General features: G+C 41.0%; 1 protein-coding gene across 2 annotated transcripts in view; it reads left to right on the top strand.

Moving 5' to 3' along the window:
* LOC107565601 (protein quaking-like) overlaps window positions 1-23,978 on the top strand; it is a 70,371-nt gene that overhangs the window by 27,065 nt on the left and 19,328 nt on the right. For both annotated transcript variants that reach the window (XM_016250863.1, XM_016250862.1), the window contains exon 3: window positions 7,810-7,953. In XM_016250863.1, coding sequence (XP_016106349.1) covers window positions 7,810-7,953 — 144 coding nt within the window. The remainder of the gene's footprint in view (window positions 1-7,809; window positions 7,954-23,978) is intronic.

The following is a 23,978-nucleotide window of genomic DNA, read 5'->3' as shown; positions in this document are numbered from 1 at the left end:
TAGACTCACACTTGTTGTTGCAACAGCAGCTTTCAACAGCTTAATCTCATGAGATACCATGAGCGTTTTCACTGTTAAAACATTGTCACATTGTGGATGGCCTTTAAATATAATTTAGTTAGTCTTTCTCTGTCTCACCTACGCCTTAAGCACAAATTTGATGTAAAGGAAAGAGACAAGTTGCAACAAGAGCGCTGATTTTTTTTTTTCACCACTCAGGGCAAGTGTTTTACTGCTGTGAGCATCTATCCAGCACTCATTTACTGATGTACTGTATCCATATCGAACATTCATCACTGTGTCAGATGTGTAAACACACAATAGTTTCCAGATGGGAGTTACTGGTTACATATGGCGCTTTTCCACTGCATGTTACGGCACGGTACGGCTTGGTACGGTTCACTTTTGGGGGGTTTTCCATTGGGTACAGTACGTGGTACCTGATACTTTTTAAGTACCACCTCGGTTGAGGTTCCAAGTGAACCGTACCGTTTCCAAAATGTGTAAACTCTGCTGATCACGGATTGGCTGGAGAGAATCGTCATTACCTGCGTTACTGAACTTGTGACACAAACGAACCGCTAGATTTACATCAGCACAGCCAGAGTAGAATCGAACGCAACTGTTTTGAACGAGCACACCTTTTTTAACAACCAAAAAGTGGCTGTTTCGTTGTCTGTTGAGGAAGTACAGACGTTCCTCTCGTTGATAGCAGAGGAGCAGATCCAGCGAGAGCTTGATGGGGCGACGCGGAATGCAAACGTTTTTCAGGAGTCGCGGCAGTAGAGGCGGCGCAACTATAACGACATGTGAATAATCCCGCCCACTCTAAAGCGATACTAAACTGCAGTGGAAACGCAAACCGAGCCGAGCTGTGCCGAGTCATACCACGCAGTGGAAAAGCGCCAATAGTGTTTCTTAACAGTTCCTTGTTCATTTTTAAAAGGTATTTTACTGTATAGCACGAAATTGATTTTAAATGCTTGATATTCTATGATATTAAAGTAAATTAATTTAGGCATTATATTATAATGAACAAAATGACAGATGGACATTCATTTTATAGTCAATAACCGATAAATGCAAAATAGTATTTTGTGTTAATAAATTAAAAAATAAAACATCAAAACTAAAATCAATCAAAAGAAATCAAATGAATTTAGGCATCACAACACTACAATGTACAAAATGAAAAATTGGTATTCATTTTTAGATTTTCTAAAGATTACAGTTATACAGTAATACTACAGTACAGTAATATTATTAAATAGTGTTTTTTTTTAATTACTTTGTAAAAATAGGGAAAATAAGCATCAAATATCCAGTATTAACAGAATGATATCCCATTTCAATCAATACTGATTAATTTAAGAAGTCTACAGTAATTTCATCCTTCAAAACTAAGCCATGGGATTCAAAGAAAAAGTAGCGTGCACTAAATAAATTGTAGATAAGCCCAGGGCACATAGGGACTCTTGATGCTGATATACAAAGTTAATATGGAGCATGTTGTCTTGCTGATGTAGTTGCCGTCATCTTTGTTCTGACTGGGCCTGTCAGAGAGACTCAGCTGCAGTGCTGGGCCCGCTGGCAATTACTGTTATTAGAGCTGTCACAATCACTTCAGATTCATCCTCTTGCTGCATCACTAAACAGACCCGCGTGTGTGTGACAGTATTTTATTTCTGGGTCTCCTTTTCGCATTTCGCATACATATTAAAGTGATTGTTCATGCATAACCATGGTAGTAGTTTAAACACATTGTCACTATGTAAATATTATATTCAGTGTTTTGAGTTACCAGTGGATTTATGTCTAATATAAAGGGATCATATTATAAGCAATCACATTTTACTTGATTTGTTATAGCAAAAGAGTTCAGCGTATTATGAAAACAACTTTCAGTACTCAAAACTCCCCCCTAGGTCTAAAAAGTAATTTTTGTAAGGTTCCTGATCATTTCAGTCTGATCAGGACATTTCCGTTTAAATGGCACGTTTTCAAATATACAGGATTAAAAAGGCTTAAAAAACAACAACGATAATATAGGTTGAATTCAGATAAATTGGGACACTTGTATAAGTGCACATATCAAGTGTAGCGTTAGTTCTGGAAGGTCACATTAGTCAAGCTCGCATCAGCTGACTCTCAGCTGATCCCCATCAACCTATGGGAATACGACACCTATCTAAGTATTCATATATAAGGTCCCGCAGTAGTATCAGCAGTTTTTGCATTGCTCAATAGCTAATTACCCTCCTCCATCCCCAACTCCTCCTCTGTCAGTCAGGATTCAGCCTTCTGATTCTCCTTTGAATCAGACTAATTCTAAAATGTGTACATAGCATTATTGAACTTTAACTATATCTGTAATACATTTATGTTGGTTCTGTTCTGTTTACCCTGGGGGGTTATCGCTGCTCTCCCTGCTCTCATCCATGCTAGGCTGCATGGATGCGCAGGGAGTTCTTGCCCAGAACGGAACCATACCGCCAATCCAAACTGTATGTTAATTGTCAATCATCTTTGACGATAGTGGTCCTGACATAACTGTACATTTTGTGAAGTTACTTTTAAATATATCATATCATTCATATGTGTTGCATTACATCTACAGGTTATACAGTTTGGAATATACTTGTAACAACGTTCGTAGATCGGGAAGAAGGAGGCGGGAACCGGGCGAACATTTAAAGAAAACTTTAATAATAAAATCCAACACAAAACGAAAGTAAAGCGGCAGGCCCTCGCGGACGACTGCCGCACACAAGACACAAAATAAAGTCCAGGCCTGGTCTTCTCTCCTCCAACACTGTCGTCACTCCTCCTTTTATCCTTCCGGAGCTCCTCCGTGGGACTCGAGACCGGTGAGTGGCGCAGGTGTCATGCATTAGCATTTACGCCACCGGCCTCGCTCCATTCCCACGGCTCTCGGCCCCGCCCCTCTCGTCGCAATACTGATCGATAACAATTACATAATTATGTAAATCATACTGCAATGAAAATACTTTGACATATTGCTTTCATCCTAACTTCCATATCCATCATCAGTCAAACATGTCCGACATGTGATAAGCAAGGCCTTATGGACTTCTCAGAAATTTAGATACACAGATAAACAAACGCAAGTGAATGCTGGCATGAAAACACAATTATAAACTGAAATGTTGGACTATATGTTTGTCTGACAAGAAACCTGATGAAATATCTCTAACAAAGTATGTGAACCTATTTTTCTTTGTTCTTTAAAATCCTCTAACAAGATGCTTTGGTGTATCTTGCTTTTACACAATCACCAAATCGTCTGGATTTGAGGGCAAAGCTCTCTGTCATTCTCCTAAATCTATCCCGAGAGAAACAGCCAAACTGGTGTTTTGTATTCTCTCAGAGTCTGCTGCTTGGTGGAGTTTTTCTTGAGAAATGTATACATTGTACCAACAAGATAATGAAATCAGATGTGTCAGTCCTGCAGCAATAATCCTTGGAGATTTTTCATAGTTTCTAATCATCAACATGGTTGACCTGAATCACTGAATCGTCAAAACATGAACCTGCTCTGAACCATGCAATGTTACTCCTCTCTGACCAGGTTTACATGCACATTAAATATCATAATTTGTTCATATTGCTGTTATGTTAACGTTAAGTGTTAAACTGATTTTCATTAACCAGTTATGCCAATATTCTGGTTTCTAGAAATCTGAATAAGACAGCTGTCATGTACTAGTATTAATCTGAATTCTTTGTCAATTAAAAACACTAAAGTAATGCTGAATGCTAAAGTGTTTGTGAAAAAGTTATAGAAGAAATAGTTTTTGAGCTTTGTACAAACATTAAAGTTAAATTTTGTTATTTTAGTATTAACAAACAGAATGAGAAAAAGGTTTTCCCTGCCCCATCTGCAATTGGTCAGACAAATAGATAACTCACACTACTGGTTGAGCCAGCGTTGCTACAGTATGTTAGACAAAACAAAGCAATGTTATGATGAGTCACAGTGTTACACTTTTTATGGAAATCAAACTGCAAATGGTTTACTTATAGCTGTCGCTACACATTAAGTTGGAATATGAGGATGTTTTAACATTTTGTTTTAGCATTAAAATGACACATTTCAGCCTTTAAAGAAAGGAATATAAATCAATATACAGACAGCTGAAAGCACTGCAAGTCTTATGACCTACATTTTACAACTCATTGCATTTTTGTATGCTATTGTCAAAGACATGAATGAGAATTAATGAGTTGACTAAATTACTGTGAACCACTGTGATGTAAATCACTGTACTACTAACACTGAATTGAAATAAGTCACAAGAGCAAGCAAATAGCTGGAAAGAACATACATGTCCTGCTCCATGCATGCTGATTATGTTTGTTTGTAAGGCTGATCGCATGCAGACATGAATATTCCTAAACAGCTCTTTCGGAATAAAGGTATAGTCATTTACACTGTTATTTGGTGGAATTTCTTGGATAAAATCCAGTCATAGGATTTCAGCTCAACAAGATTAGGATTGATTTCCCATGGAGATTTTGCATTGGTTTTCAAATTGGTCACATCAATTCACAAGAGAAAGCTGCTTTGTTTCAAAGACTTCTGTTTGAGCTGTGCTGCATACATTGCCAAACTTTTGCTAGTTCACCCAAAAATTTAAACTAAGTCATCATTTACTCACTCTTCTGTTGTTCTAATGCCGTTTGCCCTTCTTTCATGTTATATTTTTATTAATCTTGATAAGAACATACATGTCCTGCTCCATGCATGCTGATTATGTTTGTTTGTAAGGCTGATCGCATGCAGACATGAATATTCCTAAACAGCTCTTTCGGAATAAAGGTATAGTCATTTACACTGTTATTTGGTGAATTTCTTGGATAAAATCCAGTCATAGGATCTCAGCTCAACAAGATTAGGATTGATTTCCCATGGAGATTTTGCATTGGTTTTCAAATTGGTCACATCAATTCACAAGAGAAAGCTGCTTTGTTTCAAAGACTTCTGTTTGAGCTGTGCTGCATACATTGCCAGACTTTTGCTAGTTCACCCAAAAATTTAAACTAAGTCATCATTTACTCACTCTTCTGTTGTTCTAATGCCGTTTGCCCTTCTTTCATGTTATATTTTTATTAATCTTAATCTTAATTCTTGCAACTTACGTGCTTTTTCTGGGCGAGTCGGAGTGAACTGCTGCACTAATAGAGTCTCATGAGTGCACTACTGTGCACAGAAACCAATGGCGAAGGTTAGGAATTTGGTTAAATAATACATAAAATTCCAGTTTATTTTTCACCAAACCCTATCGTATATCCCCCGAACATTTGGAGAATATGACACGTGTCGCATGAGATCATTCTGTGCTACTTTTCTGTCTTTTTTAACATCTTAATTCTTGTTGCTATTCACAGCCATTAAGCGCGAGCAGGACATTCCTTTAATGTCTCCTTATGTGGACTTAAAATGAAAGAAGGCAATACAGTCTTCATTTTCATTTTTGTCTCAACTATCCCTTTAAAGGCTGAACCAGAATATAGACCTTAATCGGACAAGTGTGTAAACATGGTCACTGTGGTGAAATATATTGGTGAATATGTTGAAGAACAAGCTCGTGTCTCATTACACTCCCCACTGCGTGTACCTTCGTCCTCTCCCAGCCGAGTCATGATATTAGTTCCCAGAGCTTTCCACCGAGGGGTCGGCGCTCCTTCAGAGCGGCATTATTGCCTCAGTAAGGATTACAAAAGAGCAGGACAATGGATTTATGGACATTGATTGCACTACTGCTTGGCTACGGCACGGGCAGCTCAAAGATAGTGCGCGAGGGGAAAGAGGTGTAAACAAAGGCCTAGTGGAGGGCCCCACAGTCTGACAAATTTCCTGCATTGAACATTGCAGGCGCGTCACCTTGACTACCAGCCTGTCACCGCAGAAGGAACAGCCGTGGCCTTATGCAAGACAACCTGCCTGGACTGCGGGAAAAACAAGTGTCTTAGCTGTATCTTACCCTCTGAAAGACTGACACATACACGCATGTACACACCACCTCTACTCTGGTCCCTCCTGGCTGGCTTTCTTCAAGTGTTATTGACAGTGTGGCTGTGGCCTCAGAAGATCAATTTTTAGCACTTGTCACAACCAAAGAAAGCCAAGTAAATCAGCTAAACGAAACCAAAGAGGCGAATAGAGACAAAAAGGAAGTGACCTCCTAACACCCGAGCACCACCATCCTGAATGGTAAATCATATTGAGTGTGTTTGGCGATACGCAACCCTGTTACCACCCTTCCTCGCTTCATACCAAAAGGGGCAACAATGGATTCTTAATGAAAATCAGCAGGCAGAACGCGGGAACACAGACGCCGACGCTGATTGCCATCAATTTCCCATTTGCAGTCACGAGGAGAAAAAACAAGCTGTGTTTGCATATCTGATTATTGCATAAATCAGATCTTGATTTTTCATTTGGAAATCCTTCAGGAAAACGAGAAAAACAGCAAAACAAGCCAAATGCAGACAAACAAAAGCGGTGGTGTAGGCGAAGTGTAACGAGCCCCTTCAACTTAATGTGCTTTGGGTTTCTATCAATTAAGCTGTTTGCCCTCAGCAAACTTCAGAGCTTTTTAATCCAAAGTTTTCATGGTTTCCTGTCATATAATTTAGTTTTTTTTAAAGCCCCTATATTTCCGTTCCACTAGCTGCACCAAACAAAACTGCAAAAATAGCTTGATTTGAATATTTTCTGAAAAAAAAAATATGAGTGGTATTTGCCTGTGCAAATTTGCCACCACAATGCTTTGGTTATTATGCAGTTGCTATGCTGTTGCTGGGCTGTTCACTTTCTGATCTCATACTGGCCCTACTAATGTTTCCAAACAGGTTTCACAAGCACTTCTATTGCTCCCCGTCTGCCATTGGTCTGACAGAACAGATAGCCACGCCCCAAGCTCACTCCATTGGTTAGCTGCTGTTGCTGTGTGCTTCTGGTCTAGATTCTTAAACAAACAGAGCAAAGTTTTGAAAGCGCCTCACAGTGTTTACATTTTTCAACATACAAATGGCTTACTTATAGTTGTCTCTGTATATTAAGCTGAGTTAAAAGCATATTAACTGAATAAATTTACATCAGCTTTGAGTGCTGCTGAGCTCTGACTCACCTCAGCAGTGATCTAGTTTTGATTTGTTGCTCATGCTATTGTTGCTTCTCTCTGCTAGCTGTGAAGCTTTTGTCACTGCCTGTCTTGAGACTGTATGAATTTTACGAGGTCTCTTTTATAGAGCTCTGTCTCACAGGATGGCATATACATGGCATCCTGACTTCTGCTTTGTAGCACACAGCAGATCAAAGAAGCAGCTTCTCCGTTTTATTTTTACTTTCACATCCTCTCTGTTGTAGTCTGCTTGTATTAGATTTGCAGTTGCACTTTGGTGTTATCAAGGTATCAAACTCCACAGCAAGCGTGGGAGCTGAGACAAGTCCCAACATCTTTCTTGAACCTCATCATATCAAACACATATATTTCTGGTCAACTCTGTTAAAACATGTACATTGCTGCCTAAGGGTCAAGGTTTGTGTCCCAAACAACGCAGTATACACTATGCACTTATACTCTGCACTATGCGCTCTCTACAATCAATTAAAGTCTCTCCTCCTTTGGTACACAGGAAAAGATGCAACAGCTGAGTGCATGAAGTGTCTATTATTTGGACCCTTTCTTTACTTTCTTATAGACCTCCTTGATTGTAGCAGTCAACATTTTGTACAGCAGCAGTGCATCTAAAACTTTTCTCTCTCCTTATCTCTCTGTGCAGGAGGAACAAAACCGAGGCAAGCCCAACTGGGAGCATCTGAATGAGGACCTCCATGTGCTCATCACGGTGGAGGACGCCCAGAACCGGGCTGAGATCAAGCTTAAGCATGCAGTGGAGGAGGTTAACAAGCTACTCGTGCCTGCGGTGAGTACCACTGCTCTCCTTGTTACACACTCCCTTTCTCGTCATTGTAGTTGCAAAAGACTCTTGAATATAACACATCATGCTTATTTTGGCTATCTGACGTTATATGTGTCAAAATGACAGGAAGTGGGTTTTTGAAGATATATGCCATGAGCTTTGTTGAGGTTTAAAACATAATACCATATATATATATATATATATATATATATACAATAAATTTAGGGTTGGAGCAAAACTCTGTAGGAAGTTAGCCACCTCTAACATACAAGAGATACTGGCTCACACCCTGGGTCAGAGGTCGCCAACCCTGCTCTTGGGTAGGTAACTTCCTGCAGACCTCAGTTCCAACCCTGCTCCAATATACCTTCTTGTAGCTTTCGAGTTACCTTAAATGCCATGATTAGCTGGTTCAGGTATATTTGATTAGGATTGGAGTTGAACTGGAGCTGAAAGGCACATAAATGCAAACAAAAATAAATGCTACGAGAATCATTTTTGTGCGTAAAGAAAACTAAAATAACGACTTATGTTACTTTCATGAATGGCGGCAGACTGACCCGGAAGAGATTAAACCGTTGAATAAAGTCGTTATTTTTGTTTTCATTGCACACAAAAAGTATTCTCATAGCTTCATAACATTACGGTTGAACCACTGATGTCACAGGGACTATTTTAACAAAGTCCTTACTACATTTCTGGGTCTTGACCATGGTGGTTGCGTTGTTGTCTATGCAGGGTCAGAAAGCTCTGGAATTTCATCAAAAACATCTTAATTTGTGTTCTGAAGATGAACAGAGGTCTTACGGGTTTAGAATGAAATGAGGGCGAGTAATTAGTGACAGAATTTTCGTTTTTGGGTGAACTAACCTTTTAAAATGTGACCACTGACGGTGCGAGTTAAAGACTTTCATGTCAAGTTTCAGAGAGACTGTATGATGTGGCCACTGGAGGAAAGATGATATGTTATTGCTTCAGTTGGCTGTCATGGCAACTGCCAACACCTTCAATAAGCTCAGTGAGAACAGTCACGCCTCCCCAATCAGTGAACCTACACTTTGGGTCTCAGAGTGGACACAGTCTACAGCTACTACTGCGACAACAGCATAACATTTAACCTGATCCTTCATCTAAGAGCAATTCCCTTGTCTAGCAGCTAACTCCCAGACGGCCCACAGAGAGGCCGCCCCTTCCTTATCAATCTTGCTGCTGTGTATGATGTCTGACAGTACCCTCCCACATCCCATGGTAAAATCCATTAACACCTCTGTGTTTGCCTACAGGGACTTTTCTCTGTCAAATAGATGGAGGGAGGGATATTTTCCTTTCTGTTTGCACTAAGATAACGGCCACTAGTGTTCTGCTCCAACTTCTGTAAAGATCTTTATAATCCCTGCTGAAATGTGCATACTGATTGATCACATCTTGTGGCATTTGAGCTGCACTCTGCTTCTCCACATGTGGGTGGGGCTAGCAGCGCACTATTGGTGTTTGAGAAAATGTCAACAAAATATATATCAGACCATTCCCATAGTGAACTGAGATGCATTATAACTAGGGCTGTCATCGTTAAAGCGTTAACGCATGCGATTCATTTTACAATCCATAACGCATTAAAATAATTTAACGCAATTAACGCAAAATTACTAAAGCACAATTTCTAATCTAACCCTTTAACCCTATTTTGCTACTCTGCTTACGATTAGATAATTTTAAGCCACTAAACTCCAGGAACGTTTTCAGTCCAATGATCCAGTACGCGAATGCATTCAAACAATCCGTCCAAAACAGCGCTAATATAAAGGAAACCAGGCTGATTACATCAGAGATTGCAGAGAGAACAGAGACTCGCGTTGCGTTTTAAGTGAATTATTCATTCCAGTGCGTTTTGCTTTAAAACACGAGCTCTGTCATATTCTGTGATTGTCTCTGGAGAGCGCGAGCCCTTACACATCACAAGCGCTGTGTGAAGTACAGACTGAATGGATTGTCAACACATCCCACCGCTATATGGCCAGATGAGACGCAAACTACGGTTTCTCGACTGTATAACCAGTCTTGCTAGTAAAGTTTTGATAGATGAAGACTGCAATCAAGGTAAAGACGATTGCGGGGGCGTACAGGAGTCGTACAGTACAGTAAACATGCGTGAGTCCGTTATATTAATGCGTGTATGAGTGCTCTTGACGCACATTGTATTTATGCACAGGCACAGACATTTCCGTATATTCACGTTGTTTCCACACACATTCATGATAATGTTTAGATTTGTCATGTTTATGTCGCTGTGTTTAGTTATTCTGAATGGATCTGTGTACTGTAGTAGATATATGCAGTCAGCAGGCGGTTGGTTTAGGGGTTTTTTGGCATCTCCATGTGGTCCTGTTCAGTAGCGCAACTTGGCTTCTCTAAAATGTAAAAAAGCTCTTTGCTGTTGCACTGTACACATACTGTAAAATTCTGATTTTTTTTTTCTTTCATATGTGCTTATATGGACTCATACCATTTGGTTCTTTGGTGTCCTTTTGGAGTTTCTAAGTGTCCTTTTTTGGAAAGTCATCTAAATTTATCTTGAAAAAAGCTTGCAGAAAATATAGATTTTTAAGAATCACCCTTCAATCTTTTGGTTTACTTTGCTGGATTTATCAAATTATGACAAGATAAATGGTCTATTTCCAGGGAAAGCTAGCAACCAAGACACTTTATAGCAGCACACCAGGAGTCGTCAGCTTGGTGTCATCTATTTTAAATCATTATCTACATCACCACCGTTCCTCTCATCATCATAATCAGCAGCACTGGCAGGAGTGGCAGCAGTTGGTGTGGTGCACGCAGGAAGCCAGTGACCAGCAGGATACTGCTAACACAGTCAAAAGCAATTATCATCAATGGCTTTGTGACAAATATATAAAAGCCTTTGCTTCACAATTGCATCTGATTGTGCTGACTGAGGCAAGGTCTCACCAGACTCCCCTGAGCTCCTCTGTCTCTCATATGCATGAAGGAAATCTCATTTACATATTACCAGTAGCAACATGCTGATCATTTCCATACAATGAAAGTGAATGGTGACTAGGGGCTGTCAAGTTGGGGGGAAAAAAGAACATAAATGTGCTGTAACTGTAGTCCATATAACCTGTATAACTTGTGCACTTTATTCCAAGTCTTCTGAAGTCATATGATAACTTTCTGTGAGGGGAAAAGTCACATTTTAAATGTCAATATGCACCATATTTTTTCACATAGTTATCATTTGACTTCGGAGGACTTGGAATATAACAATAAAAATGCATGTATGCTTTTTGTAATTTTTTTGGAGCTTGACAGCCCTTTGTCACTATTCACTTTCATTGTATTGAAAAGGGCAGCTTCAAAATTCTACTAAACTTCCATTGTTGTGTGCTTTTTGCATAATGACGCATCCGAGCTGTGAAACCGTGGACTGTGCATATGCTCCGGACGTCTTGTGGACGTCTTAAAGCTGTCGGCTCATGGGGACCCTGATTTGAGTCTGATTTAGGTTGCGTCCCTGTCTTATTCCCCCATCTCACTTCTATTTTCCTGTCTCTAAAAAGGCCAAAAAAACATAAGGTATTGGGATGATATATGCATAAGAGAATGACAGTTTTATTTCAGGTGAATTATTCCTTTATGTTTTCTTAAACCATGGAAATTCTGTGTTATCCTAATGCTCTGAAATGCGAAAGGATAAAATGTATCTTCATAGATAGTCGTTTGAAGTTTCAAACAACTTCACACGTTGCATGCTGTAGAAGCCCAGGAGCGTAGGATATGAGCTCATAGCCAAAGCACTGAGCATTTGTTTCCAAGGTCCAGGGGAGTGACACTGAGTTAGCTGTTGGTTATCATTATGTCCTTGAACAGAGAACTTAATATCATCTTGCTTGACATGGTCCTGTCTGTTGTAAATGGCCAGGTTATAGTGACTTTTATATCCAGGAAGGAAGTCCTATGTCCATGAGAGGGGGACAATCTTTAATGCTAGCTCGTGCAAACGGCATGTTCCATGTTCTACTCAAACTAAAGCTCTTAACCTCCTACATGTCACAGATGATTCATATTCCTGGAAGAAAAACAGACGTCTCGTGTCACTTCACTGTGAGTATTTTCAGGTATGCTAAGCTGAACTATGACACACAACTTCAGCACCAAATTACATGCACACCCCGGAGAAAGCTAATTTCAGAAAGCATTTTAAGGCCTTTATTTAGAACATAAGTCGGTAGGCAGCATCTAAACCTGTGGTGAGGTGAAGCGCTTACCGCTATCTGTTAGCTCTCAACGTTCTCTCACTCTGTTTCCCCACCCTGTGTTAGCGGTAGCTAGGCCTAAATGGTCATTGCTGAAGGGACTACTTTAATTAAAGTCCTGTCTGTCAGCCGCCCCTCCATGTCTCCCAGCCTGAAGCCATGACAGATAGAGGCAGCTCTAATTGTCAGGGCTGGAGATAAAGCGAAATTTTAAATTGGGTGTGGAGGCACTACTACCACACAATGCACACACACACACACACCTCCCCTTTTTGGCCCATGTGGTTGTCCAGCTGCACCAGCAGTGGTGTTGAAGAAGAATTTAAATTGGGTGTGGAGGCACTACTACCACACAATGCACACACACACACACCTCCCCTTTTTGGCCCATGTGGTTGTCCAGCTGCACCAGCAGTGGTGTTGAAGAAGAGGGGAAGTTAAGTAAACAGCAAGGGCCGGCAGGGGCCGAAGTACCCAAGCTCCCCTCTACCCATCATGGCCTAGATTAGTGCACCCTATCACTCAACACTTCCTTCTTGGGATGAGATACTTCCAGCTTATCCGTGAAGCTCAGCATTTGTGGTATCTGAGCTTTTATGGGTGTGTGATTTTTGTGTGATTCGTGGTGGCTGCTAACAGAAGCATCACTATTAGTGTTGCTCATTGTTCAGGGGTGTCCAATCCAGCTCCTGGATGGCCACCGTCCTGCAGAGTTTATCTTCAGCCTGCTTCAGCACACCTACATGGACGCTTCTAGTAATCTTGCAGACCTTGATTATCTGCTACAGTTGTGTTTAATAAGAGTTAAACTCTACAGGAAAGAGGCCCTCCAGGAACACCCCTGGTTAAGAGTTACATAATCCCTATCCCTAACTTCATAACCCACTGTAACCCATCCCAAACTATGGAAATAAATGATAAATTATATTACTTTTCTTAGATACAATGGGTGGAAGAATCATGTAGATTAACATTAAAGGAAGGACCCAATCTACTGTACATCTAAAGCCCAAAGTATACTTCATTTGATAGTGTGCGTGAACTCAGGCAGCTGACACATGCGCTCTAGAAAGCTTCATCTTAGTCCAGTGTCTGTGCTATATTTCTCCAGAAGTTATGACCGATAAAAAAGTATTCTGTAATGTGCTCTTTTAAACTAAATTTGCAGCAATTTCATAAAACTCTCACACAAGTGCTTGTCAATGCAGGTGTCTGTTGTTGTTGCAGTCTCCGCTGTTTTGTTGCTGTTATTGCTCCATATTTTTAGTTTCATTTTCTGCTGTGAAACAGCGGCCTGGGCCAGTGTTGCCACCTTGTGGAACAACAGATTAGTGCAAAACAAATTCAATGCACATGTGCGACCTGCACGTACAAAGTATGCACAGTTACAAAAACCAGGTGGTGCGCGTATAGTATGCGGATAATATTGTGATGATGAAAGTCACGTCCCGCGCATTGTATGCATGCGTTAACGTGCACGTAAAAACTGAAGTATACTTTGGGCTTAAGGAACAGAATATTCAGGGACTTCATGGCGGACTTGGCCAGTAAGCAACTACCTAGAATTCAACCAGAACACCTGAGCAACTACCTCGATCTCTGAAAGCCAGCCACAACACCCTTGTATAATTTTTTCTTGTTATCAGAAAATGTAACAATTGGACTTTTTGGATCTTTTTTCCTTGATTTCTTTCTAATTCGCACATATCCACACGCCAATTTTTTGAGATTCTCAAACTCTTCTTGCCTAATTCTCCTGCTGGCACACGTGCTCACGACGGGATTTTGAGCCCCGCAGATTGCAAGTGACTGCTGGGAGGAACGTTTAAGAGGCAATACCTAGGCGGGGTATGCACAAGTTGTGTTTGGGGATTCCCGTGACGTGCACAGCAAGTGTTAGTCACACATAACTGAATCTCTGCCTGCAAGACTGCACGTGGACACCCTCACATCTTTGTAAGAACGCCTGAGTGGATGTAGAAGCAAAGGTGCATTATGGGTGAGCAGAGCCAATGTTGCTGTTTGTGATGCTGTTTTTTTTTAGGGAGGCGGGAGAATAAAGGGCCCAGTGGTTTGTGGGAGGTTCCATCTGTTCCCTTCATGGCACAATAGGCTCCCTCTTGCATGACATGTTTTTCTGCCTCTCGCTGTTTCTCAGAGTGCTCAGCACTAGCAAAAAAGAGAGAAGGGTTGAATAGAGCCCATGCCTCTCTTTGCAGAAATGTGTGTGTAATGCCGGAAAATTCGAAATAAGACATATTGTGTTCATTTGTGTGCACGCACATTCAGATCTCGAGAAATGACTGCATGTTTTTGCATATCTTTGTCCCTTTCTGCAGGTGCACATGCTGCCTCCTTTTGTCCAAAGGTCTCCTTTCCATCAGTAATGTGACTTTGTATATGTCAACGGGTGTAACTCTGTGTGTGGCTACGGTGTACGTGTGAACGGCAGGGCTGCTCTGTGGTCACATGATTGAGTAGTCATCCATGTCTTTGAGGCTGGGAGAGCATCAAAAGGCTCTTTGTTTACAACTGGAGTGTGGAAATCCTGAGCGGGCTCTTTGGCCCTACAGGGTTGGATAATGCTCCCAGTGGGGCTCATTCCCCTTCCCCTCCTCTGAGAGAGTCCAGCATCTTTTCTCGCCCTCTCATTCTGTTCTGTTATCTCTCTATGTGTCCCTCCCTCAGTCTCTCATGATGTTATTGAGTAACACTATGTTTTGGAGCTAGTGTTGGTACAGTTCGGTTGCACAGGGAATAAAGGTTAGTTGGGGTTCACAGGGCAGAGAGTGCATTACTGTGGCAACTGTTTAAGAGGCCCCGTCCTCAAAGGAGAGCACCGGGTCATGTGACTGTACTACAGAGGGGCTTAAATCATCCACCCACCACCCCTGCTTTCAGATTTTCAGCTACTTTAAAAAACAAGCTCACTCGTTCATAGGACCAGATGCAATCTGCAGATTTTTTCGCAGCTTCTACATTGACTCTGATGGAAAGTATGTGGAATTCTACCGAATGGATTTAAATGGGTTTAAATGTTGTTTACACTGAACAACCAATGCCATTTGTTTCCAGTGGGACTCATGAACGTGGGTTCTGTTTGTCCAACTAATGGCAGATAGGAGAAGTTTATGAACCTGTTTGGTGAACCTAGTGGCCCTGAAATTACACACTTTACCTTTAACAGAGAGGGACAGAGATTTGTACCATTCCCTGCAAACAAGCCTGCACTGGCCCTTTAGCCTTAGGGGCCCCAGCGGGCTGCCAGCGCAGGGCCCCTGAGAATTTGCTCAATGGCAAAACTTTGGCCTCTTAGCGCTGGCCCTGCACGGGCAGCCCTCACTTAGCCCCCAGGAAGCCCTCACTATGCCCACACAGGGCCCGCACTATTAATCTACAACAGGGGTGCCCAACCCTGCTCCTGGCGATCGACTGTCCTGCAAAGTTCAGCTCCAACCCTAATCAAACACACCTGAAGCAACTAATTAGGGTCTTCAGGATCACTTAAAAATTAAAGGCAGGTGTCTTTGATTAGAGTTGGAGCTAAACTTTGCAGGACAGTCGATCGCCAGGAGCAGGGTTGGGCACCCCTGATCTACAACAATACATCTGTTTCACTTTAAATACTTTCCAGCTGCTATAACTGAAGTCTTTGGGGAAAACAGTTATTATACATCTGAAATGGATGCAGTCACCACATAACTAATGTCTTTATTGTCAAAAATGTACAGTAATCAAAGGGATTTCAAATCAATTTATTAAATACAAAATAGAAAACATTCAGTTCAGGTTACTACAGCTACATATAGCCAAAAATGTAAAGACACAAAATTAAAAAAAATAAAGCAAACAAAGCAATGTAAGACTGATAGAAGTTGACTGATAGCAAATTAATAAGAGGAAGAAAACTGCTCACAAAATTCTTATTAATAGGCTTGTGTCTGTTAGACCTCAAATGTGGCTCGTGAGATCCACTTTCCTGCAAACTTTAGCTCCAACTTTGATCAAACTCACCCAACTGTGATTTTCTAATGAGCTTGAAGACATTGATTAGCATGCTCAGGTATGTTTGATTAAGGTTAGAACTAAAATCTGCAGTTAAGTGGCTCTCGTGAACCAGATTTGAGGATCCCTGGCATATATGAAACAACAGATTCTGAAAAGGTGTCTTTTGGTTTGAGTCATTTCACTTCAATTGAGTGGCTAAAGAATGGCCAGTTAATGTTGTTTGTATTCTCCTAGTTGCATTACAGGGCTGCCTACACAAAACCTGCATGGGCCCAAAGGATACAAAAGTTGCTCTGGGCCCGGATGGGCTGGCTCACACTGGGCCATCGTAGGATTAATGTGGACAGTCCACTAGTGTGGCCTGCTCACAAAAAGCCTGCGGTGAGCCCAAAGCTGTGGGCCTCACCTGGGCAAGCCCGCACTGGGCCTGTTTAGGTTTGGTGTGGGCTGGCCCTAGCCCACTGTGCCCGCAAAAAGCCAGCATGGGCCCTGCAGGGACATGTTTGCAGGGTTTTATAAATGACAGACGTCTCTGTAAATTCTGCAGAAAATTTTCTTCAGCATTCTGGGGGCCCTGATTCTGTGTGGACCTACTTATTTATACTCAAATCACCTTGTCCTTCTCTCTGCTACCTCTCTCTATCCCTTTTCAGGAATGAGAGAGTAATCCCTGTGTAAATAGAGGGGTAGTGTAAAGATGCAGACTCCATGGCCGTTCAGAAATCTATCCAGCTTTTCTGCTCCGCCGAGCTCCAATAGAACAGCTGCCTCCCCCGGGCACCACGGAAACTAAATGTCATGAGCGAAATAAAGGCTCCCGTTCCAAGCATGTACCTTCTGTCAGTAAACGCCACTTTCCCCAACGCTGCACTTAGTCTTTAATGCACTGCTTGACTTTGCCAACACTGGGTGGCCTTTTCTTCTGAGGAAACGCTGAAATCACTTGCGTGTTGTCATCTCTGCAACCTTTTCTTTTTAGACTCTTGACTTCCCTACAGTGCTGCAAGGGTAAAGAATGAATATGATACACTGTGATTGTTGATTTTGAAAGGATATGTGAAAGATTGCCCTTTATAATTCTATGGGTTGATTTTTGGAATTTCCTTCAGGCCAATGCCAACAGAGACTAAAGGAAAAATGATTCAAATGAAGACAAACTGAAGACGTTGAATATGATCTGGAACGTTTTTGGGATATATTAAAGGCATATTTCACTCAAAAATGAAAATTACCCAATGATTTATTCACCCTCAAAACCAAGGTCCTAGAGTCTGGAGGAAGGGTGGAGAAGCTTATAGCACAAGTTGCTTGAAGTCCAGTGTTAAGTTTCCACAGTCTGTGATGATTTGGGGTGCAATGTCATCTGCTGGTGTTGGTCCATTGTGTTTTTTGAAAACCAACGTCACTGCACCCGTTTACCAAGAAATTTTGGAGCACTTCATGCTTCCTTCTGCTGACCAGCTTTTTGAAGATGCTGATTTCATTTTCCAGCAGGATTTGGCACCTGCCCACACTGCCAAAAGCACCAAAAGTTGGTTAAATTACCATGGTGTTGGTGTGCTTGACTGGCCAGCAAACTCACCAGACCTGAACCCCATAGAGAATCTATGGTGTATTGTCAAGAGGAAAATGAGAAACAAGAGACCAAAAAATGTAGATGAGCTGAAGGCCACTGTCAAAGAAACCTGGGCTTCCATACCACCTCAGCAGTGCCACAAACTGATCACCTCCATGCCACGCCGAATTGAGGCAGTAATTAAAGCAAAAGGAGCCCCTACCAAGTATTGAGTACATGTACAGTAAATGAACATACTTTCCAGAAGGCCAACAATTCACTAAAAATGTTTTTTTATTGGTCTTATGAAGTATTCTAATTTGTTGAGATAGTGAATTGGTGGGTTTTTGTTAAATGTGAGCCAAAATCATCACAATTAAAAGAACCAAAGACTTAAACTACTTCAGTCTGTGTGTATTGAATTTATTTAATACACGAGTTTCACAATTTGAGTTGAATTACTGAAATAAATTAACTTTTCCATGACACTCTAATTTATTGAGATGCACCTGTATATGACTTTCTTCTTTCAGGTTAAATACAACTGGAGTTAAATTTATTAAAAAAAAAATTTTCAAGCTTTATAATGGAAGTGAATTAGGGTCAATATTTTGAAGGCCAAAAAAGTGCGTTCATCCATCATAAAAATACTCCACACGGCTTCGAATGGTTAAAAAAGGCCTTCTAAAATGAAGCGATACATTTATGTAAGAAAAATATCCATATTTAAAACTTTATAAACCGTAATCTCTAGCCTCCGCTAACTGTCGTACGCACATTTACTAGAGAGTGGCATTACAGAAGATGACGTAGGCGTAGTGTAAACTCTGGTGAGACAGTCCACTAGAGCCAAGTTTTGTTCACAGCAAAGGAAAACCTCCTCTTGGCTTATATCAAAATCCTCTGACATGTTTCTGTACAAATATTCATTTTGTACTTCTAATTCGTGACTGGTGTTTTGTTTTGCTCTCTTTTCTGCGCTTCTGTGTTCATCACTTCTCACCGGAGCTTATGCTACGCCTACGTCATCGGCTGGAACGCCACTCTCTCGTGAACAGTAATATAACATTTAGCGGAAGCTAGAGATTATGGCTTATAAAGCGTAAAAATAAGAATATTTTTCCTACACAAATGCATCGATTCGCTTCAGAAGGCCTTTTTATGATGAATGGACGCACTTTTTGGGCTTCAAAATCTCAACCCCCATTCACTGTCATTATAAAGCTTGGAAGAGCCAGGACATTTTTTTAATACAACTCTGATTGTATTCGTCTGAAAGAAGAAAGTCATATACACCTAGGATGGCTTGAGGGTGAGTAAATCATGTGGTAATTTCCATTTTTGGGTGAACTATCCCTTTAAGGGGGTCATATGATGCTGCTAAAAAGAACATTATTTGGCGTATTTGGTGTAATGAAATGTGTTTATGCGGTTTAAGGTTAAAAAAACACATTATTTTCCACATACTGTACAATATTGTTTCTCCTCTATGCCCCGCCTTTCTTATACGTGTCGATTTTTACAAAGCTCATCGTTCTGAAAAAGCGAGGTGTGCTCTGATTGGCCAGCTAGCCAATGTCCATTTTTGGAAGGCCAAACAAAGTAGTTTCGCTTTCACAACTGAACAGCGTCACACACGGCGACCTAGACTGAGCGGTGGCGGCGGCCTACAGTGAGCAGAGGCCGGGGGCTAGAGTGAGGAACGGCGGGAGGGTTAGAGTGAGCAGAGGCCGGGGGCTAGCATGAGGAATGGCGGGAGGGTTAAAGTGAGCAGAGGCGGTGGGCTTGAGAAAGGCGTGACCGGCGATTTCGACAAAGGAGTGTCCGGAAGGACATGTGACGACTCCGGGCTGGACTCCACTTCGTCCACGGTGAAAGCCGATACGGTGATCCACATCGCAAAGTTGTATTATTTCCTCAGCAGCCAGCACAGATCAGCTCCAGGCATGACGAAGCAGATATCGTTATCTTTTGGTAGACCAAACAAAGTAGTTTCGCTTTCACAACGAAGCACACAGCGTCTTTACGTCATGGCGGCGGCAACAAAAAAACTACAGCGAGAATAAAAGTTACGCCTTCTTTCTTTGCGTGAACATTTGGGCGGCGTTATGCAAATCTTCCCACATAGCGACGTAGATATGTGGGGGCGGGTTAGAACGAGCCGTTTTAGGTAGGCGTGGCTGACTCTTAACTTTTATAAAGAATATCTATTTGGATTTGAGACTTTAGTCTTTGCAACTTTACAGATCTTCTTTATGCACCAAGAGCTTGTAACACTCAAAAGAGAAAGGAAAAATTTAAATCGCATCATATGACCCCTTTAAGGCTAGTTAGAGGTCTACATAACATTATTATGAAAATAACCCTTCCTTTATGTTTTAATACAGGGGTGCCCAATCCTGTTCCCAGATATCTGCCTACCTGCAGAGTCGAGATCGAACCCTGATCAAACACACTTGTCTGAAATTATCAATTGCTTCTGAGGGTCTTAATGAGTTGCTTCAGTTGTGTTTGATCAGGTTTGGAGCTGGACCTTGCAGGAAGGTAGAGCTCCAGGAACAGGATTGAGCACCCCTGTTTTAATATAATTTTAGTTGCCTCTTCTCTAAAGCAAGGATTCTCAACTCTGGCCCTCAAGGTCCACTCTCCTCCAGAGTTTAGTTCCAATCTCGATCAAACTCACCTGCCTGTAACCTTGATTAGCTTCAGGTGTGTTTGATTAGGGTTGGATCTAAACTCTGCAGGAAAGTGGATCTTGAGGGCCAGAGTTGAGATCCCCAGCTCTAAAGTTTCTTAAGACAGGGTTGTCCAGTCCTTCTCCTGGAGGACCACTGTCCTGCAGAGTTCAGCTCTAACCCCAATTAAACGCACATGAACCAGCTAATCTGGGTTATACAGCTAATCTAGGCATACTAGAAACTTCCAGCCAGCTAAACTCTACATGACAGCGGTCCTCCAGGTCCGAGTTTGGGCACCCCTGTCTTAAGAGATCTCAACAATGGCTGATCGGATCATCAGAGTTCAGCTCTAACCCCAATTAAACGCACATGAACCAGCTAATCAGGGTTATACAGCTAATCTAGGCATACTAGAAACTTCCAGCCAGCTAAACTCTACATGACAGCGGTCCTCCAGGTCCGAGTTTGGGCACCCCTGTCTTAAGAGATCTCAACAATGGCTGATCGGATCATCAGACAATAAGGACATGGCGCGTTTACACTTGGCAACATCAGCTGACTTCTCGATCTGGATAACCGATCGGATCTGTATTTCCCGCGCAATATTTAAATAAGTCTGCGGTGCAAAGTCTACCTGAAGTGGTGGGTTTTCTTTTGAAAACTATTTTCAGTCGTGAGACATTTTACAAATTAAAATAAATGTTCGAGTCTCACTAGCGCTCTGTTCTTCCGACAGATCGGGAGAGAGGGGGCGGCGTTTTGCGTGATGTCAAACTGCGAATGCAGACACAATGGCTGGATTGCGTTTACATTACACTGAGATCCGATCACAATGCATCCTCGACTACCTCTGGACCAGGACACGCTGATCGGATAACATTCCGATCAGAAGCACGTATACACTTGTCTTTTCAATGTGTATGTGTACAACATCCGGATACAGGTCGCTTGTTAATGCCAAGTGTAAACGCAGCCAATGCCTCAAACTGCTCAAGACACTGCTCAGATTCCCCCATAGCCCAAATTATTTGTGTTATGCTGGCCACATTCATTTTATAGCTCCATACTGTGTCAACAGATGCCTCATTTTCAACAGATGTCTTTTTTATTTATCCTAAGGAATGAGACTGGGGTATAAGCTGGAGACTTTTAACAATTGCTCTCAAACTCATTGCTTTCTAGGAGAACAAAATACAATATTAAAGGAATCTCATTTGCGATTTTTTTTCCTATGGGTTGTCACTTCATGTCCCTCATCAGTTGGTTCAGGTTGGTTCATTACTCTGGTAGAATGCCATCATTAGCCGGTGGTTCTGATTGGGCTTAACAATGCTCTTCATTCAGACGAGAAAATAGTCCTTCTCATGCCGATGTTTAGAATCCGCATGCAGCCTGAAGATGAATAATACAGGAACGCATGCATTTTTAAAGGGCAAAATTACTCAAATCTGTTTTTCAGACAGTCTGGGACAGACACGGATGCTCTGTGGGAGCTGCTCTGCTGGAGGATGAGAAAATTCTGTGTGATGTTGAGGAGCACTTTCACTCGCTCTCTCTCTTTCTCGCACTTTTTTTAATTCCCCCGTCATGTTTTTGACTTTGTGACCAGCCTTTTTGTTGCAGTCCTCATTTTTTTGCATGTTGTGAGAGATCAAAGGTTCCTTTTATATGAACAGAGATAAGAGGGCTGTATTGTTATGGAGAGATGGCTAGTTGCAGGGTTACCGGGTAAGAATGTGTGTTTTAGAGAAGGAAAGAAAGTGTGTGTGTGCTTCTGCTAAACAATCAAAGTTTCACAATGATAAAGTGAGTCTTGGTGAGCTCTCTCTCTCTCTCTCTTTCTCAGTCTGTGTGCCGTCTCCTCAGTTCAAAGCCAGTTTGATGTATGAGACTTCCTCCTCCTCCTAATTGCACCTCTTTAATTCCAATGAGGAGGATGCCTACGCTCTGACAGCTAATCACTGACATGGCCCGCTTTACTCGGCAGTTGGGTGTACTTGTCTGGAAACTTCATGTCTGTTTCAACTGTGTGTGTGTGTGTGTGTGTGTGTGTGTGTGTGTGTATTTAGACACATGTGCATGCGTGTGCGCCGCCTTGCATTGTTTGCAGTAGAATTTCAGAGTCTCTTGCTGTACTAAACTGGCAGACAGAACAGCTGGCAGAAAACCGTAACATTTCAGGCATCTGTTCTAATGTACTCAGGTAATATCTGGCTTGCCATTAAGGCTACTTAAGTGGTTTGTTTTCTCTGATAAGTATGCAATAAAAAGATTCCAGTATGATCTGAAATATTTCTCATCAGATTTTTCCAAGATCAAATTATCTGGGCTATGCCACGGATGTTAATGCAATATGAAATCTAAAGTGACCCTATTTATTTCTTTTATGGAAATTCCTGATTTTGTTGTGTGCAAATCATTGGTGCATACCATTCCTAATTTAAACATTTGTCTTCAGAATCATTTATCAAAGCAACTTTCATTCTTCGGCTCATGTGACAAATCCCTCTTCATTTTCAACCCCTCCCCTCAAACCATCTGGCTCCACTGTGGTATTTATGCATCCACTTTTCGAAATCCAAATAATTTCTGATAAATTGCTTTGAATGTCCTGTTTAACCCGGAAATAATCAGATTAAGTAAAAGTAGTAGCAAATAGCATTTGCATACTGAGATTCATATCCCTTATGAAAATTAACCGTGTTTTTATTGTAGTAAGTGTGTAGTAACCATATTTTTGGCGTATTGATTACAACTTGTATAACCACAGTTTTATTACAAATACTGTGATTAAACTATGGTTAGTGTTGGGATACCATGGTATTTACATGGTACCATGTTAAATGTCCAAAAATAAATCAAATTAAATGATATAATAATAGTACATAGTAACATATTATCCATAGTACTTGTTTACTATGTACTATATTCATGCATACCATGGTACATAAATATAGCAATTGTTTAGTTCCACTGTACACTACCGTTCAAGGTTTGCAGTCAGAAAGATTTTACACTGTTTTTGAAAGAAGTCTACATTTATTTAATTTTAAAAAACAGTAAAATAGTAATATTGTGTAAAACAGTAATATTGTAGAATATTATTACTTGAAAGTATTAAATTTTGAATGGTAGTGTATATATTTAAGTGCGTTGTTTTGGATATATTACCATTGAGTTTGCTATTGTGCTTACTGTGATGGTATCACATGGTAATACTCTGGTACTTTAAAATAAATACTAAACAAAATACTATGTTATTACTATTTTACCAAGTAAAATGAGTAGCATATAGCATTTCATACAGACTTTAAAGGTATAGTCACAGAAAAAAATGTACTCGCCATCAAGTTGTTCCAAACCTGTGCGAGTTTCCTTCTTCTGTTCAACACAAAAGAAAATATTTTGAAGAATGGTGGTAACCAAATAGTCGATGACTTCCATAATATGTATAAAAAAAAATTTTTTTTTAAAAGTACTAAAAAAATACTATGGATGTCAGTGGCTACCGTCAAC

This window comes from Sinocyclocheilus grahami, unplaced genomic scaffold (assembly GCF_001515645.1).
Source record: "Sinocyclocheilus grahami isolate Dianchi unplaced genomic scaffold, SAMN03320097.WGS_v1.1 scaffold1010.1, whole genome shotgun sequence".
NCBI lineage: Eukaryota > Metazoa > Chordata > Actinopteri > Cypriniformes > Cyprinidae > Sinocyclocheilus > Sinocyclocheilus grahami.
This window is presented reverse-complemented; position numbering and strand designations above follow the sequence as displayed.